Below are 18,049 nucleotides of genomic sequence, written 5' to 3' on the forward strand. Positions count from 1 at the left end.
TCAAGATTTGTTACAATAAATTTTTGTAATCTATCATAATACTATTTTGATTTGTGATATTATAAGGTACAGTAGAGTCTCACTTATCCAACATAAATGGGCCAGCAGAAGCTTGGATAAGCGAATATCTTGGATAATAAGGAGGGACTAAGGAAAAGCCTATTAAACATCAAATTAGGTTATGATTTTACAAATTAAGCGCCAAAACATCATGTTAGACAACAAATTGGACAGAAAAAGTAATTCAATACGCAGTAATGTTATGTTGTAAATACTGTATTAATGAATTTAGCATCAAAATATCACAATATATTTAAAATATTGACTACAAAAATGGCTTGAATTATCCAGAGGCTTGGATAAGTGAGGCTTGGATAAGCGAGACTCTACTGTATTTACATCAAGCTCAAATTTAAGGTAAGACTGTCCAACGCTGATCAAATAATAATAATAATAATAATAATAATAATAATAATAATAATAATAAAACTTTATTTATACCCCGCCACCATCTTCCCATGGGAACTCGGGGCGGCTCACAATGTTACAAAAGTAACAGCGCAAATACATTAACAATATACACAGTTTAAAAGATAATAAAACAGAAGTTAAAACAAAGGTTTAATACAACAGTAATAATATCAAACAACCACCAATGCAACCACCAACCATCAAATCATTATTCTCATCTTCTTCAATGTCAATGTGCTTGTGTATCCTTTTAATAATAATACAGTAAAATAATACATGTCATAATAATAATAAATATAATAATACAGAAAAATAATACAAGTAATAATAGAGTAAAATAATAAATGCAATAATAATAATAATAATAATAATAAGATCAGAGTGAAATAATAAATGTATTATTAATAATAATAGAGAAAAATAAATGTAATAGTAGCAACAGTAATAGAGAAAAATAATAAATATAATACCAATAATAGAGTAAAATAATAAATGTAATAACAATAATAATATCAGAGTGAAATAATAAATGTACAATAGAGTCTCACTTATCCAACACTCGCTCATCCAATGTTCTGGATTATCCAACGCATTTTTGTAGTCAATGTTTTCAATACATCGCGATATTTTGGTGCTAAATTCGTAAATACAGTCATTACTACATAGCATTACTGCGTATTGAACTACTTTTTCTGTCAGATTCAGAACTACTTTTTCTGTCATTTAACATGATGTTTTGGTGCTTAATTTGTAAAATCATAACTTAATTTAATGTTTAGTAGGCCTTTCCTTAATGCCTCCTTATTATCCAAGATATTCGCTTATCCAACGTTCTGCCGGCCCCTTTATGTCGGATAAGCGAGACTCTACTGTGTTAGGATTTATTATTCCTGAGGACGCGGCGCCTCCCCTCAGGCCTGGGCTCCATCCGGGGCCTACTCGGATGCGTCGCGGGGCGCAGGCCGTGCGGCCCTCTGCCGGGGTGGGTCGTGCCGTGCCCTCGCGCTCACTCACCGCTGCTTCTCCGCCGCCGTCGCCGCCGCCCCGGAGCCGGCCTTGAGGCGGAGAGGCCCGCGCTGCACCGCCTCGTACTCGGACATCTTGGCCCTCCTCGCTCCCCGTCGCCCGGACACCACTTCCGGGAAAATGGGCCAGACCAATAGGAGGACGAGGAGGAGGAGCCGCCTTCGTGGGCGTGGCTTCCCTGAGCAGCCAGGCCACGCCCCCTCTGGGAGCAGGCAGGAAGAGACCAATCAGGACACAGATGGGCGGGGCCGCAAAGGCCATCCAGCCCATTCATTCCTCACCGTCTCATTCATAAACAAACAAATACAGTAGAGCCCCACTTATCCAAGCTAAACGGGCCGGCAGAAGCTTGGATAAGCGAATATCTTGGATAATAAGGAGAGATTAAGGAAAAGCCTATTAAACATCAAATCAGGTTATGATTTTACAAATTAAGCACCAAAACATCATGTTTATACAACAAATTTGACAGAAAAAGTAGTTCAATGCGCAGTAATGTTATAATTACTGTATTTATGAATTTAGCACCAAAATATCACGATGTATTGAAAACATTGACTACAAAAATGCGTTGGATAATCCAGAACGTTGGATAAGTGAGACTCTACTGTAGTTCAATACGCAGTAATGCTATGTAGTAATTACTGTATTTACGAATTTAGCACCAAAATATCACGATGTATTGAAAACACTGACTACAAAAATGCGTTGGATAATCCAGAACGTTGGATAAGTGAGTGTTGGATAAGTGAGACCCTACTGTAGTTCAATACGCAGTAATGCTATGTAGCAATTACTGTATTTATGAATTTAGCACCAAAATATCATGATGTATTGAAAACATTGATTACAAAAATGCGTTGGATAATCCAGAATGTTGGATAAGTGAGACCCTACTGTATATAATATAATAAGCCCCCTCCTCAATATATTAGAAAAATATAACCAATAATAGATATTATATAATACTAATAGTAATATAAGCCCCCCTCTTAAATGTTAAAAATGTATATATAATTATACATTATATAATTATAAATATATTATAACTTCCCGCCAATAGGAGCAGTACCTATTGATCTACTCACATTGCCATGTTTTCGAACTGCTAGGTTGGCAGAAGATATAATATCATATCATATCTTCTGCCAACCTAGCAGTTCGAAAACATGCCTATGGCCACATGACTTTGGAGGTGTCTGCGGACAACGCCGGCTCTTTGGCTTAGAAATGGAGATGAGCACCGACCCTCAGAATGTGAGTAGAGCAATAGGTACTGCTCCGGCGGGAAAGTAATTGCGCTCCATGCAGTCATGCCAGTGGCCACATGACCTTGGAGGTGTCTGCGGACAAAGCCGGCTCTTTGGATTAGAAATGGAGATGAGCCCCAACCCCCAGAGTGTGAGTAGATCAATAGGTACTGCTCTGGTGGGAAGGTAATAGCGCTCCATGCAGTCATGCCAGTGGCCACGTGACCTTGGAGGTGTCTATGGACAACGCCAGCTCTTTGGCTTAGAAATGGAGATGAGCATCGATGCCCAGAGTGTGAGTAGATCAATAGGTACACCAACCCCCAGAGTCGGTCACGACTGGACTTAACGTCAGGGGAAACCTTTACTTTATCATATAATATACAATAACATAACATGTAATAACATAATAATAAGCCCCGCGGTTAAAAGATGCCAAACGCCGTGTCTTTATCTACAAAAATAGATTTTATTTCCATCATGATCGAGGCGTTGTGCAACGTCTATCGCAGGAGTGTCTGGGAGGGATCCTCGCGAGATCTGCGACAAAATCCAGTGCTTTCCGCCCCCAAATCATGTCCCCACACCCTTCCCCTTGTCATCGTCACGTTACTTAACCATGATTCTATTATTACTATTATTATTATCGAGCAGGAGCTGGATGGCCATCTGTCGGGAGGGCTTTGATGGTGCTTTCCCAGCCTGGAAGGAAGAAAGGGGCTGGACTGGGTGGCCTTTGGGGGCCTCTTCCAATTATTATTATTATTATTATTATTATTACTATTGCTAATCCTATTATAATTGCTATTAATATTATTACTGAGCAGGAGCTGGATGGCCATCTGTCGGGAGGGCTTTGATGGTACTTTTCCAGCCTGGAATTAAGAAAGGGGCTGAACTGGGAGGCCTTTGGGGGCTTCATAAAATAATAATAATAATAATAATAATAATAATAATAATAATAATAATAATAATAATTTATTCTTACTACTACTACTATTATTACTATTATTATTACTACTATTATTATTACTATTATTAATAATATTACTGAGCAGGAGCTGGATGGCCATCTGTCGGGAGGGTTTGATGGTGCTTTTCCAGCCTGGAAGGAAGAAAGGGGCTGGACTGGGTGGCCTTTGGGGGCTTCCTAAAATAATAATAATAATAATAATAATAATAATAATAATAATAATAATAATAATAATTTATTCTTACTGCTACTGCTATTATTATTATTACTAATAATAATAATATTACTGAGCAGGAGCTGGGTGGCCATCTGTGGGGGGTGCTTTTCAGGGCCAGCTACCGTCCTCTTTATCCGTGATGCAATGCAGTGCAAACCGGGGCGCGTCATACTTAAGTAACGTGATTCTGACGAGATCCTCCGTCGAGAGGGAAATCATTCGGCGACAGGCGAGATCTGAGGACACCGAATCGAGTCGATTTCAGAGAGAGAGAGAGAGAGAGAGAGAGAGAGGGAGAGAATGTGCTCAGAGGAGGAGGCATCGGAAGAAGCTGGCTTTCTTCTGCTCCGGGTCGGGGCCGATCTTCAGGCCTTGGCTGCTCCCGCCGCTGCCGCTGCTTCCTTGCGGGCTGTTGCCTTCCTAAAGAGATCGGAAAGAAACGCCCTGAGAGAGAGGGACGTGGACCTTGGACACAGAAGGAGGCAAAGACTCAAACAAACCACAGAAGCCAAGGAGACCTCGGGGGCCATCCAGTCCGACACCCTTCTTTTTGTTGTAAACAAGCAGAGCGCCTGAGTTCCTGAGAGACTTCCCTATCTTTGCTGTAAAACTGTCTTCTGTTCAAGGTTATCTGTTTGCTGCCATCTGAGTCACTGCCAGAGTGTAACTCTGAAAAACTCGGTGAAAAGTCATCTGAACCTGTCTCATCTACACTTAATTCCGGCTGCCTAGGCCTCTGATTAATAATAACAACAACAATAATGATGATGGAAGAGACCCTCCAAAGGCTACCCAGCATCTGCTTAATAATAATAATAATAATAATAATAATAATAATAATAATGCTTTGATTGAAATCAACAATCAGAAACTCCTCAAAACACAGCAGACAACCAGTACAAGAAAACCGCACTACAAACTAGAGCTGACAGCTGGCACAACAAAACACTGCATGGAAAGTTCCTTGACAAAATGGAAGGAAAAGCTGATAAGGAGAAGACCTGGCTCTGGCTCACGAATGGGACCCTGAAGGAGGAGACAGAAGGCCTGATCCTTGCAGCCCAGGAGCAAGACATCAGGACAAAGGCCATTCATAATAATAATAATAATAATAATAATAATAATAATAGAAGACCTGGCTCTGGCTCACGAATGGGACCCTGAAGAAGGAGACAGAAGGCCTGATCCTTGCAGCCCAGGAGCAAGACATCAGGACAAAGGCCATTCATAATAATAATAATAATAATAATAATAATAATAATAATAATAATAGAAGACCTGGCTCTGGCTCACGAATGGGACCCTGAAGAAGGAGACACAAGGCCTGATCCTTGCAGCCCAGGAGCAAGACATCAGGACAAAGGCCATTCAGGCCAAGATCGAAGAATCAGCTGATGACCCAAAATGCAGACTGTGCAAGGAAGCTGACAAAACCATTGATTATATCCTCAGCTGCTGTAAGAAAATCACACAGACAGACTACAAACAGAGGCACAACTATGTGGCCCAAATGATTCATTGGAACTTATGCCTCAAGTCCCACCTCCCAGCAGGAAAGAACTGGTGGGATCACAAACCTGCAAAGGTTGTGGAAAATGAGCACGCAAAGATACTGTGGGACTTCCGAATCCAGACTGACAAAGTTCTGGAACACAACACGACATCACAGTGGTGGAGAAGAAAAAGGTTTGGATCATGGATGTCGCCATCCCAGGTGACAATCGCATTGACGAAAAACAACAGGAAAAACTCAGCCACTATCAGGACCTCAAGAGTGAACTGCAAAGACTCTGGCAGAAACCAGTGCAGGTGGTCCCGGTGGTGATCGGCACATTGGGTGCCGTGCCAAAAGATCTCAGCTGGCATTTGGAAACAATAGACATTGACAAAATCACGATCTGCCAACTGCAAAAGGCCACCTGACGGGGATCTGCGCGCATCATCCGAAAATACATCACACAGTCCTAGACACTTGGGAAGTGCTCGACTTGTGATTTTGTGATACGAAATCCAGCATATCTATCTTGTTTGCTGTGTCATACAATAAAATAATAACAATAATAATAATAATAATATGGAAGAGACCCCCCAAAGATCATCCAGTCCAACATCCTTCATTTTGTTGTAAGCGAGCAGAGCGCCTGAGTTCCTGAGAGACTTCCCTATCTTTGCTGTAAAACTGTCTTCTGTTCAAAGTTATCTGTTCGCTGCCATCTGAGTCACGGCCAGAGTGTAACTCTGAAGATCTTGGTGAAAAGTCATCTGAACCTGTCTCATCGACACTTAATTCTGGCTGCCTGGGCCTCTGATTAATAATAACAACAACAATAATGATGATGGAAGAGACCCTCCAAAGGCTACCCAGCATCTGCTTAATAATAATAATAATAATAATAATAATAATAATAATAATAATAATAATAATAATAATGCTTTGATTGAAATCAACAATCAGAAACTCCTCAAAACACAGCAGACAAAAAACCAGTACAAGAAAACGGCACTACAAACTAGAGCTGACATCTGGCACAACAAAACATTGCATGGATAATCACAGTCCTAGACACTTGGGAAGTGTTCGATTTGTGATTTTGTGATACGAAATCCTGCTGGATTATTATTATTATTATTGTAGGACACAGCAAACAAGCTAGATATGCTTATCTATCTTGTTTGCTGTGTCATACAATAATAATAATAATAGTAATAGTAATAATACATCACACATCACACAAGTGTTTGACTTGTGATTTTGTGAAACGAAATCCAGCATATAGATCTCGTTTGCTGTGTCATAATAAAATAATAGTAATAATAATAATAATAATAATAATAATAATAATAATAATAATAATATGGAAGAGACCCCCCAAAGACCATCCAGTCCCACCCTCTTCTTTCTTCCAGGCTGGAAAAGCACAATGAAAGCCCTCCCGACAGATGGCCATTCAGCCTCGGCATAATAATCATCAACATCACCTTCTAATTTCCAAAAGGCAGCATGAAACATGGGCTAGAAATGGCCGTCAACTCACCAGTTTCCGGTCCATTTTGGTCTTGATGTCCCTGGCGAGCGTGAAAAAGGCCTGTGGTTCAAACGGGAGGAACAAACACAGTCAGAGGGAGGCGGGAACGCTCTGGTCGCTTCTGGACTTTCCGCCGACCAAAGGGAGCCCAAATAGTGAAAAAAGTAATCCTAATAATGCTATTTCTGAGGGTCACGGCATCCCACAATATAACCCTGAGCATGCCGATGACACTTACGTTTTCCACATTGATGTTTGCTTTTGCGCTGGTCTCCATGAACTTCACCCCAAAGCCGTTGGCCAGCTAAACAGACAGGAGAGACCTTGGGTTAGCGGCGCGTGAAAGAGTCATAGCATCATCATCATCATCATCATCATCATCATCATGTTTATATATAGTCTTGTAATGATCACCGGACACAGAGCAAGCGCTGACAAAGAACAGATGCCAGCCATAAAACCTCAATTACCCTCTGGTATGTGAGAGCCCCTATATAAATGGGCTACAGAGAAGATTCTGGTATTCTGTACAATAAAACCTGTTTGAATCTACCAGCGTGTGTCTTGGTGCTTTCTTCTGGTGGAAGACTTACACACAGCACAACTGGAAGAAGAGAACCTAACAATCGATAAAACCTCAATTACTCTCTGGTATGTGAGAGCCCCTATATAAATGGGCTAAAGAGAAGATTCTGGTATTCTGTACAATAAAACCTGTTGGAATCTACCAGCGTCAAAGAACAGATGACAGCCATAAAACCTCAATTACTCTCTGGTATGTGAGAGTCCCTATATAAATGGGCTAAAGAGAAGATTCTGGTATTCTGTACAATAAAACCTGTTGGAATCTACCAGCGTGTGTCTTGGACGGGCCAGCCATAAAACCTCAATTACCCTCTGGTATGTGAGAGCCCCTATATAAATGGGCTAAAGAGAAGATTCTGGTATTCTGTACAATAAAACCTGTTGGAATCTACCAGCGTGTGTCTTGGACGGGCCAGCCATAAAACCTCAATTACCCTCTGGTATGTGAGAGCCCCTATATAAATGGGCTAAAGAGAAGATTCTGGTATTCTGTACAATAAAACCTGTTGGAATCTACCAGCGTGTGTCTTGGACGGGCCAGCCATGAAACCTCAATTACCCTCTGGTATGTGAGAGCCCCTATATAAATGGGCTAAAGAGAAGATTCTGGTATTCTGTACAATAAAACCTGTTGGAATCTACCAGCGTGTGTCTTGGACGGGCCAGCCATAAAACCTCAATTACCCTCTGGTATGTGAGAGCCCCTATATAAATGGGCTACAGAGAAGATTCTGGTATTCTGTACAATAAAACCTGTTTGAATCTACCAGCGTGTGTCTTGGTGCTTTCTTCTGGTGGAAGACTTACACACAGCACAACTGGAAGAAGAGAACCTAACAATCGATAAAACCTCAATTACTCTCTGGTATGTGAGAGCCCCTATATAAATGGGCTAAAGAGAAGATTCTGGTATTCTGTACAATAAAACCTGTTGGAATCTACCAGCGTCAAAGAACAGATGCCAGCCATATAACCTCAATTACTCTCTGGTATGTGAGAGCCCCTATATAAATGGGCTACAGAGAAGATTCTGGTATTCCGTACAATAAAACCTGTTTGAATCTACCCAGCGTGTGTCTTGGTGCTTTCTTCTTATGATTATAGACTAGCTTGGGTATTTGAAAAAGGTATTTTTTGGTTTTGCGTTTGGTAATCTGCAACTCTAAGTCAGATATTTATGGGTGCTCCCATTAGGAAATGCATAAGGATGTGGGTGAACTACAACTCCCAGATTCCCAGGACAATTACCCAGAAACCCTGATAGTATTCGCAGTTGGCCACGTTTAGTCTGTGTGCGAAGACCGGCCAGAACCGAGCTGGCATTTCTCTATTGCCTCTCGCCTCGGCAAGCACAGCTCAACACACACAGAGATAAGAAAGCACATTCCTCAGTCAGGCCGGAAATCATGCCTGAAAGGTAGTCACAACAGGCTGTCAGTCAAAACGAGCCTGCTGTTAACTGGTTCATTGCTGAAACACACACTCTTGCAAAGCAGTAGAAACACTTGATTTACATATCATACGCATACAACCATAATCCAACAAATCCTCCCCTCCGACCCCTGACCTTTTCTCCTTGCTCTCGGGTCACTTGCCGCTTGTGATTCATATCACACTTGTTTCCGAGGATCATCTTCTCAACGTCCGGAGAGGCGTGCTGCGCAAAAAAGAAGGGAAGAATAAATTAAAATTAAAAAGGGAATATTGAAAACAAACATATTTTTGGAAAATATGGAGAAAATTTATTGAGTATATTTTTTTAATGAGGGAAAGGGGTATAAGCCAGCAACAGAGACAATGAAATTTTGGAACAATTTGTGAAACAATATGAGTTGGTTGGTCCTGGTGAAGGTGGCACAAAATAAGGGGAAAGGGAAGAGGGGGAAACAATAATAATAATAATAATAATAATAATAATAATAATAATAACAACAACAACAATAACAATAATAACAATAACAATAATAATAAATAAAACACGTATAAGTAGATAAAAGTAGTAGTAGTAGAGAGATATGTCGTAAAGTTGTAACGGAAAAGTTAAAAAACTGATAAGAAATATGCTTTAAAATGTTTTGATTCTGATTTTTCTTTATTGTGGGATTGTATACAATATGATATGTTTAAGATACTGTAAAATGAGGAAAGAATGTATACTTATACATTTTGAATTATAAATTATTAATAATAATATTAATCATAAAACATTATAAGTAGATAAAACTTGGCCAACTGTAAATACTGGGACCAAACTGATACGACCTCACACCCAATCATCAAGTGCCTGGACGCCATCGGGATTTGTAAAAACGTTGGCACCTTCATTGACAACATGATGGAGAAATCTAAGAATTCTCACAAAATTTCGCATCTGATGTACATGGATGACCTGAAGCTGTATGGGAAAACGGAAACTGAAGTAACATCTAAGAATTCTCACAAAATTTTACATCTGATTACATGGATGACCTGAATGCATTGTATCATCTCTTGAATGAATTGTATCATCTCTTGAATGGATTGTATCATCTCTTGAATGGATTGTATCATCTCTTGAATGGATTGTATCATCTCAATGGAGGCAACACCATCAAGGCCATAAACACCTGGGCCATACCTGTCATAATATATACTGCTGGCATCATAAACTGGACACAGGTGGAACTGGACAATTTGGACAGAAAAACTCATGACCATTCATCATTCAATGCACCCTCGCAGTGATGTTGACCGGCTATATCTGTCTAGACGATCAGGGGGCAGAGGACTTTTACAAGTCAAACAAGCAGTCAAAGAAAAAGAACATGCCCTGGCAGAAGATGTAAAGCAAAGTGAAGAACCTGCTTTGATTGAAGTCAAAAATCAGAAACTCCTCAATGCACAGCAGACAAAGAATCAGTACAAGAAAACCGCACTACAAACTAGAGCTACAAACTAGAAAATAACGGGACAGGAAAACCGCAGGGATGCCTACCTCTTCGATGTTTCGGACCCAGTTCCGGATGTTTTCGAAGGACTTCTCGTTGGTGATGTCATAGACCAGCATGATGCCCTGCCCAGGAGGATATTGATCGGACAGGGTTATTGATTGATTCAGAGCACATCAATTATACAAATCACACTAATCTTAGCACAACATGTACAATAAATAGGTTCAACCATTGATCATATATATAATTAATGTATATTAATATATATTAATTATACATATTAATCTATATATCTATAATGTTTGTATGTATGTATGTATGTTTGTGGGTATGCGGGTATGTGGCCGCTTTCTGATTGGCTGCCGCTTCCACAGGTCACTGTGACCGCCAGGAAGGACGGACCTGGACAAAACTTGCCACACTTAATCCCCATTACCCATTTTATGTCCCGGTGCCATTTGGGGATGATGGACCATGGATGATGGGATTTGCAGTACTTTCAATCGCTTCACCTTCCACAGACCACTGCGACACCCACCAGTGAGGGAAATGGACCAAACTTGGCACACAGAACCCCTGTGACCCCCTTTACATCCTGGTGCAGTTTAGGGCAGGATGGACCAAGGATGATGGGATTTGCAGTACCTTCACTCACTTCTTGAGACCACAGCAACTGCCACAAATCACACAACTGAACCAAACTTGGCACACATATCCCAAATGACAAACTTTGCACGCTGCAGCACTTTGGGGGAGGATGCACAAAGGATTATGGGATTTGCAGCACTTTCAAACACTTCGTCTCCAACGGACCACAGTTACTCTAACTAATGACGGATCAGGACCAAACTTGGCACACATAACCCCCATGACCCATTCTATGTCCTGGTGCCATGTGGGGCAGACTGGACAATGGATGATGGGATTTGCAGTACTTTCAAATGCTTCGTCTCCCACAGACCACTATTACTCTATCCAATGATGCATCTGGACCAAACTTGGTACACATATCTCTCATGACCCGCTTTATGTCCTCCTGTGGTTTGGGGGACCACGGACCAAGAATGATGGGATTTACAGTACCCTCACTCACTTCCTGAGACCATGTCAACCCACAGCCATGACTGATCAAGACTAAACTTGACACATAGAGTCCCCATGATCTACTTTATATCCTGGCAGTGTTTGGAGGGGGATGGACCATGGACAATGGGACTTGCATATGGGAGTTGAACCCAACTGACACTGGATCTAGATAAAACTTGGAATACAGGCAAACAATGCCTGGTGGCCTTAATTAATTAATGTGTGTTTTTGTAAAACTGTATACTGGTTTTATATCTGTAAGCCGCCCCTAGTCCTCCTGGGGAGATGGTGGCAGGGTACAAAAATAAAATTATTATTATTATTAGTAGTAGTAGTATTATTATTAAAATCAGATAATCTGTATTTTATAGGCAGTGTGGAAGAGGCCAAAGTGAGGCCTAACTCTGCCTGTCCCCTAGGACTTTATTTTTCTTTTCTTTTTGTTGTATCAACCCAGAGGCGTGGATAAGGGGTTGTGCTGTCAATTTTTGAGGTTGTGGGGTGTTTAGTTTTGTCCGCTGCCGTGATTCCATCACTCTTATGTGTATATATATGTATATATGTGTGTGTATATATATATATATGATACACACACACACATCTATACACATAATAAATGTGAAAAATGTCTATGTGTGTATGTGGAGGAGGTGTTCACTTACACAAACAGCCTCCCAACTCCACAAACAGCTCTAGTTTGTATAGCATATATTTGTAGTTTAGTAAGTCATTCATTTCAAAAGATACTTTTCCCACAATTTTAAAACCCTTTTCACATTCCCGCCAATAAATATGTATCTAAGTCCCAGTTTCTGTATTGCACCTCCAACCATTTTGTAGATGGCTTCGAATATAAAAACATTTCAGGTGGGGAACATGGGACGTATGGGGAGGGAAGGAAGCCAACGAGGAGCAGAAGGGGGTCCGGGAGAGAATGCCGCACCCACCATGGCCCCTCGGTAATACGCCGTGGTGATGGTCCGGAAGCGCTCCTGCCCAGCCGTGTCCCTGCAAGGAAGACAAGACAGGGATGTGGTTAATGGATTGGTCCTCACAATCATTGGGTTTAAATGTTTTGAATGCTTAATTAATCTCCTGGCAGGATGTAGCTGCATGCATATTTATTTCCCATTTTTTTCAGGTTTTATTTTATTTTTAAAAAATATATATTTTTATTGAAGTTTTACCTTATAAGATAGAGTAAATTAACATCGAAAAAGTGAGAACATTTAATTGTATAGAACAATGATGTGCTTGGCGTGTCAAAATTCACCAAAAAACCTAGCATGACTTGGGTGGTGTGTCACTTTGACAGAAAAAAACCCATAATTTTGCAATATGTATAGTTTAAATAACAAAAATGTATAATAGTAATATATAACTGTATTTAATAAATCAAAAACTATTTACTACCATTATTTCCATGTACAACCATCTATGGTACCTCTTGCAATTTCCACGCTGATTTCTCTCTATTGTAGTTTCAATGTAGTCATGAATAATGAATAATATAATAATAATATAATAGTAATAATATAATAATATACAATAATAATAGAATAATAATAGAATGATTATATATATATATATGTGTGTGTGTGTGTGTGTATGTGTGTAATATACATAATTCCCATGGTGTAAACAACAAAACCACTGGACGAAACCACACCAAATTTGGCCACAAAAAACATTAGTCATCCAATCAATCTGCATGCGGCAGCATGTCAGTAAAAATGGCTAGGCGTGTCAGTGCTGACACGCGTGTCATAGGTTGGCCATCACTGATATAGGAGGACATTAGACTCCTATCTGACAGGAGTCTAGTGTCCTTGATACTAGCTACTATTATTAAACAATAGTAATATATGCAACTGAAAATGAGCCAAGAGTGTGATGCAGCAGCGAAAAGGGCCAACGTGATCCAAGGCTGCATCTGTAGGAGGATTGTGCTGAGACTGAGGGAAGCTGGACCACGGCCTATTCTGCCTGGGAGTCTGCTTGAGGCTGGGTGGCCACCTGCCGGGAGGGATCGGATTGTGCTTTCCCCGCCTGGCAGAAAGAAGTGGGTTGGGCGGGATGGCCCTTGGGGGTCTCCACCCAAACACAGTGTGCTATGAAACCCTATCCGTACCAGATCTGGAGCTTGATTTTCTTCCCATCGAGGTCAATCGTCCTGATCTTGAAGTCAATGCCTGCAAAAGAGAAGAGGGCTTGATTGTTATTACTACGGTGTTCATAAGGAGACACAAAGCGGCATTATAACATTATTATGATTACCATTATGATGATTAATGGTCTTCATTTACACGGAATGCACCATGCTTATGTATGTATATATGTGTGTGTATATACCGTATATATATAGAGAGAGAGATAATATTTATATAGACCTTAGAACAGGGGTCCCCAAACTAAGGCCCTGGGGCCGGATGCGGCCCATCGAAGCCATTTATCCGGCCCCCAAGGCACAAGGGCAGAAGGGGGTTGGGCTAAATGACCCAAGGGGTCTCTTCTTCTCTTACAACCATTATTATTATTATTATTATTATTAACATTGAGGCTGGGTGGCCATCTGTCAGGGGTGCTTTGCTTGTGCTTTCGGTACACAAAGGCAGAAGGGGATTGGACTCAATGGCCCAAAGGGTCTCTTCCAACCCTCTTTATTATTACTATTACTATTATTATTATTATTATTATTATTATTATTATTAACATTGAGGCTGGGTGGCCATCTGTCAGGGGTGCTTTGCTTGTGCTTTCGGTACACAAAGGCAGAAGGGGATTGGACTCAATGGCCCAAAGGGTCTCTTCCAACCCTCTTTATTATTACTATTATTATTATTATTATTATTATTATTATTAACATTGAGGCTGGGTGGCCATCTGTCAGGGGTGCTTTGCTTGTGCTTTCGGTACACAAAAGCAGAAGGGGATTGGACTCAATGGCCCAAGGGGTCTCTTCCAACCCTCTTTATTATTATTATTATTATTATTATTATTATTATTATTATTATTATTATTGCCATTGCTATTATTATTATTATTATTATTATTAATTCCTCAGTGGCCAACTATAGTCCGGCCCTCCAATGGTCCGAAGAATTGTGAACTGGCCCCCTGTTTAAAATGTTTGGGGACCCCTGCCTTAGAAGGTTGCAGGTGAACTATACATCCCAGGACCTACAACTCCTATAAATCTTGGCGAATCCTCCCCAAACCTTTCTCTCTCTCTCAGTATTTATTTCTTTCTTTATTTCTTATAATATTTATATCCCGCCCTTCTCACCCAACAGGGGACTCAGGGCGGCTTACAATAAAACGCATATATAAAAATTATACAGTGCAATATAAATCAGTTAAAAAATTATTAACTTACATCAGTATGTTCAGTTAGTGATCAGTTCCTCTGTTTGCTGTGTGTCATAGGATAGGAAGGGGTTAAGGGAGAGGCAGTGGGCGGGGTCATGCAAATCCCCCACCAATGGAGAGAGTCAGAAACACCAGGATGGAAGTGGGAGCTTGTCCGTGTAAGCGGACACCCCAGACACACACACACACACACACACACACACACGTGCATACTTTCATTTTTATTATGTGTATAGATAGATTATATGCTAACTCCGCCATTGGGAAAATAGCTTAGAAAGAAGAAGAATGTCGCATTTCAATGTAGATAAAGAGAGTTAATACCAAATGTAGGCTAATACAGTAGAGTCTCACTTATCCAACACTCGCTTATCCAAGCCTCTGGATTATCCAATGCATTTTTGTAGTCAATGTTTTCAATATATTGTGATATTTTGGTGCTAAATTCGTAAATACAGGAATTACTACGTAGCATTACTGTGTATTGAACTACTTTTTCTATCAAATTTGTTGTTAAACATGATGTTTTGGTGTTTCATTTGTAAAATCATAACCTAATTTGATGTTTAATAGGCTTTTCCTTAATGCCTCCTTATTATCCAACATATTCCCTTATCCAACATTCTGCCGGCCCGTTTATGTTGGATAAGTGAGACTCTACTGTACCATTATTTTCACGTACAATATTCTGTGGTATGTACATTGACCGATCCTGCATGTTCTGGTGTTCTGTTCGGCAGGAATGCTTCCAAACAAAACTTTGCTAGGTCTTACTTTTGGGGGAGGCCTTATATTTAGCAATTCAGCAAAACCTCTACTAGGTCTTATTTTTTGGGGATGTCTTATTTTAGGGGAAACAGGGTATGTATGTATATACAGTAGAGTCTCACTTATCCAACACTCGCTTATCCAACGTTCTGGATTATCCAACACATTTTTGTAGTCAATGTTTTCAATATATCGTGATATTTTGGTGTCAAATTCATAAATACAGTAATTACTACATAGCATTACTGCGTATTGAACTACTTTTTCTGCCAAATTTGTTGTCTAACATGATGTTTTGGTGCTTCATTTGTAAAATCATAACCTAATTTGATATTTAATAGGCCTTTCCTTAATGCCTCCTTATTATCCAACATATTCTATCCAACATTCTGCCGGCCTGTTTATGTTGGATAAGTGAGACTCTACTGCAGGGGTCCCCAAACTAAGGCCCGGGGGCCGGATGCGGCCCTCCAAGGTCATTTACCTGGCCCCCGCCCTCAGTTTTATAATATAATATTTTTATATTAGTTTTAATAATAGAATATATTGTATATACATATAATATTAATTATATTATGTTATACAATATAATACTAATAGTAATACCATATAATAATATTAATTATATGTTATATATTACATATTATATAATAGTATAGTGGTATAGTTCAATATAGTAATATATAATGCTAATATTGTGTTATGCTAATAATATAATATATTGTATGTACATACAGCTGCTCTGAGTCCCCTTCGGGATGAGAAGGGTGGGATATAAATGTAGTAAATAAATGCAGTAAATAAATAATTAATTTTAGACTTAGGCTCGGCCAAAGTCTGAAATGACTTGAAGGCACACAACAACAACAATCCTAATTAACTTGACTATCTCATTGGCCAGTAGCAGGCCCACACTTTCCATTGAAATCCTGATAGGTTTATGTTGGTTAAAATTGTTTTCATTTTTAAATATTGTATTGTTTTTTCGTTGTTGTTGTTGTTGCACTACAAATAAGACATGTGCAGTATGCATAGGAATTTGTTTTGGTTTTTTTCAAATGATAATTCGGCCCCTCCACAGTCTGAAGGATTGTGGACCAGCCCTCGGATTAAAAAGTTTGGGGACCCCTGCTCTAGATGGTCTTTGAGGGTCCCTTTCCTTACCTATGGTCTTAGAAGATTGTCTAGATCAGGGGTCCCTAAACTAAGGCCCATGGGCCGGATGTGGCCCTCCAAGGTAACTGACCTGGCCTCTGTCCTAAACTTTAGACTTCAGGTTGACCTAAGTCTGAAATGACCTGAAGGCACACAACAACAACAATCTTAATTTTGGACTATTTCATCCTAGTCCGGCCCCCTAACAGTCTGAGGGACTGTGAATTGGCCCTCCACTTAAAAAGTTTGGGGACCCCTGCTCTACTGTATATGACTTCACTTGGCACACAGAGACCCATGACCCACAAAACATACTGGAGGTCTTTGGGGGGAATTCACCTTGATTTTGGGGGAGTTGTAGTTCACCTACACCCAGGGAACACTATGAACCCAAACCACGACGGATCTGGACCAAACCTGTCGTGCAGACCCGATGTGCCCACCTTTGAACACGGCTGGGCCTTGAGGGGAACGGGCCTGCTGGGCACTTGGGAGTTGTGGGTCCTGGGATGTATCGTTCCCCCGCAACCTAAGGGCCCCCTGAACGCCACCAACGACGGGCCTGGACTTCGCATGACCCACAAAACATACTGGGGTCTTTGGGGGAAATTCACCTTGATTCCCGGGCGTTGTAGTTCGCCCGCGTCCTTGTGAGGCGAAACAAGGCCTATTTGCAACCTGTTCAACCGGAAGCGGATCCCTGCTGCTGGTGGGCATTCGTTGCCATGGCGACAGGGCGTCGCCATGGCGACCACGGGGCAGGGCGGGGCCCCTCCCTCCCTCCCTCCCGCCCGGGGTTGCCTGGCAACGACGCACCGATGGTGGAGATGAAGGTGGCGTTGAAGGCGTCCTCGCTGAAGCGGAAGAGCGCGCACGTCTTGCCCACGCCGGAGTCGCCGATCAGCAGCAGCTTGAAGAGGTAGTCGTAAGTCTTCGCCATGGCTTCCTAGGCCTGCGGGGAGCCGCCGCGGCCCGCGATTGGGCCGCGCCGCCGTCCGTCGGCACGGGGCGGGCTCCCATTGGTCTAACCGCGCTCCGGCGCCCGCCTTCCTCGAGCAGGAAGAGTGGCGAAACTTGCGATTGGCTGCCTGGGCGCTGATGTCCCGCCCATTGCCGAGCGCGGAAAAAGTTGTGATAGGTCCGTGCGCTGGGTGACGTCATTAAGGAAGTGCAGCGTGCGGACACTTGTGATT

General features: G+C 41.2%; 2 protein-coding genes across 3 annotated transcripts in view; both read right to left on the reverse strand.

Annotated features, from left to right (window-relative positions):
* Positions 1–1,640, reverse strand: part of fam32a (family with sequence similarity 32 member A) — a 7,253-nt gene extending 5,613 nt beyond the window's left edge. Inside the window, exon 1 of the mRNA XM_062960029.1 lies at positions 1,486–1,640. Within this exon, the coding sequence (XP_062816099.1) occupies positions 1,486–1,571 (86 nt within the window). The 5' untranslated portion in view covers positions 1,572–1,640. The remainder of the gene's footprint in view (positions 1–1,485) is intronic.
* Positions 1,641–3,546: 1,906 nt separating this feature from the next.
* On the reverse strand, positions 3,547–17,831 carry rab8a (RAB8A, member RAS oncogene family). Of its 2 annotated transcripts, none has more exons than XM_062960026.1 (8): positions 17,673–17,831; positions 13,696–13,756; positions 12,512–12,572; positions 10,523–10,600; positions 9,116–9,205; positions 7,202–7,267; positions 6,973–7,023; positions 3,547–4,357 (listed from the first exon to the last, which is right to left on the reverse strand). In XM_062960026.1, the coding sequence occupies exons 1-8, from the start codon at positions 17,794–17,796 to the stop codon at positions 4,244–4,246; spliced, it is 645 nt and encodes a 214-aa protein (XP_062816096.1). In that variant the 5' UTR covers positions 17,797–17,831; the 3' UTR covers positions 3,547–4,243. The 2 variants fall into 2 exon arrangements, with proteins under 2 accessions (XP_062816096.1, XP_062816097.1); XM_062960027.1 differs by lacking the exon at positions 17,673–17,831 and adding an exon at positions 17,471–17,588.
* Between the last annotated feature and the right edge of the window lie 218 nt (positions 17,832–18,049).

This window comes from Anolis carolinensis, unplaced genomic scaffold (genome assembly GCF_035594765.1).
Source record: "Anolis carolinensis isolate JA03-04 unplaced genomic scaffold, rAnoCar3.1.pri scaffold_7, whole genome shotgun sequence".
In the NCBI taxonomy this organism is placed as follows: domain Eukaryota; kingdom Metazoa; phylum Chordata; class Lepidosauria; order Squamata; family Dactyloidae; genus Anolis; species Anolis carolinensis.

Coding starts and splice junctions, on each gene's coding strand:
- rab8a (XM_062960026.1), bottom strand. CDS start 17,796: ATGGCGAAGACTTACGACTACCTCTTCAAGCTGCTGCTGATCGGCGAC. Junction 9,206..10,522: donor GGGTCCGAAACATCGAAGAG/GTAGGCATCCCT, acceptor TTTTTTGCGCAG/CACGCCTCTCCGGACGTTGA. Junction 7,268..9,115: donor CCCGAGAGCAAGGAGAAAAG/GTCAGGGGTCGG, acceptor CTGTCTGTTTAG/CTGGCCAACGGCTTTGGGGT.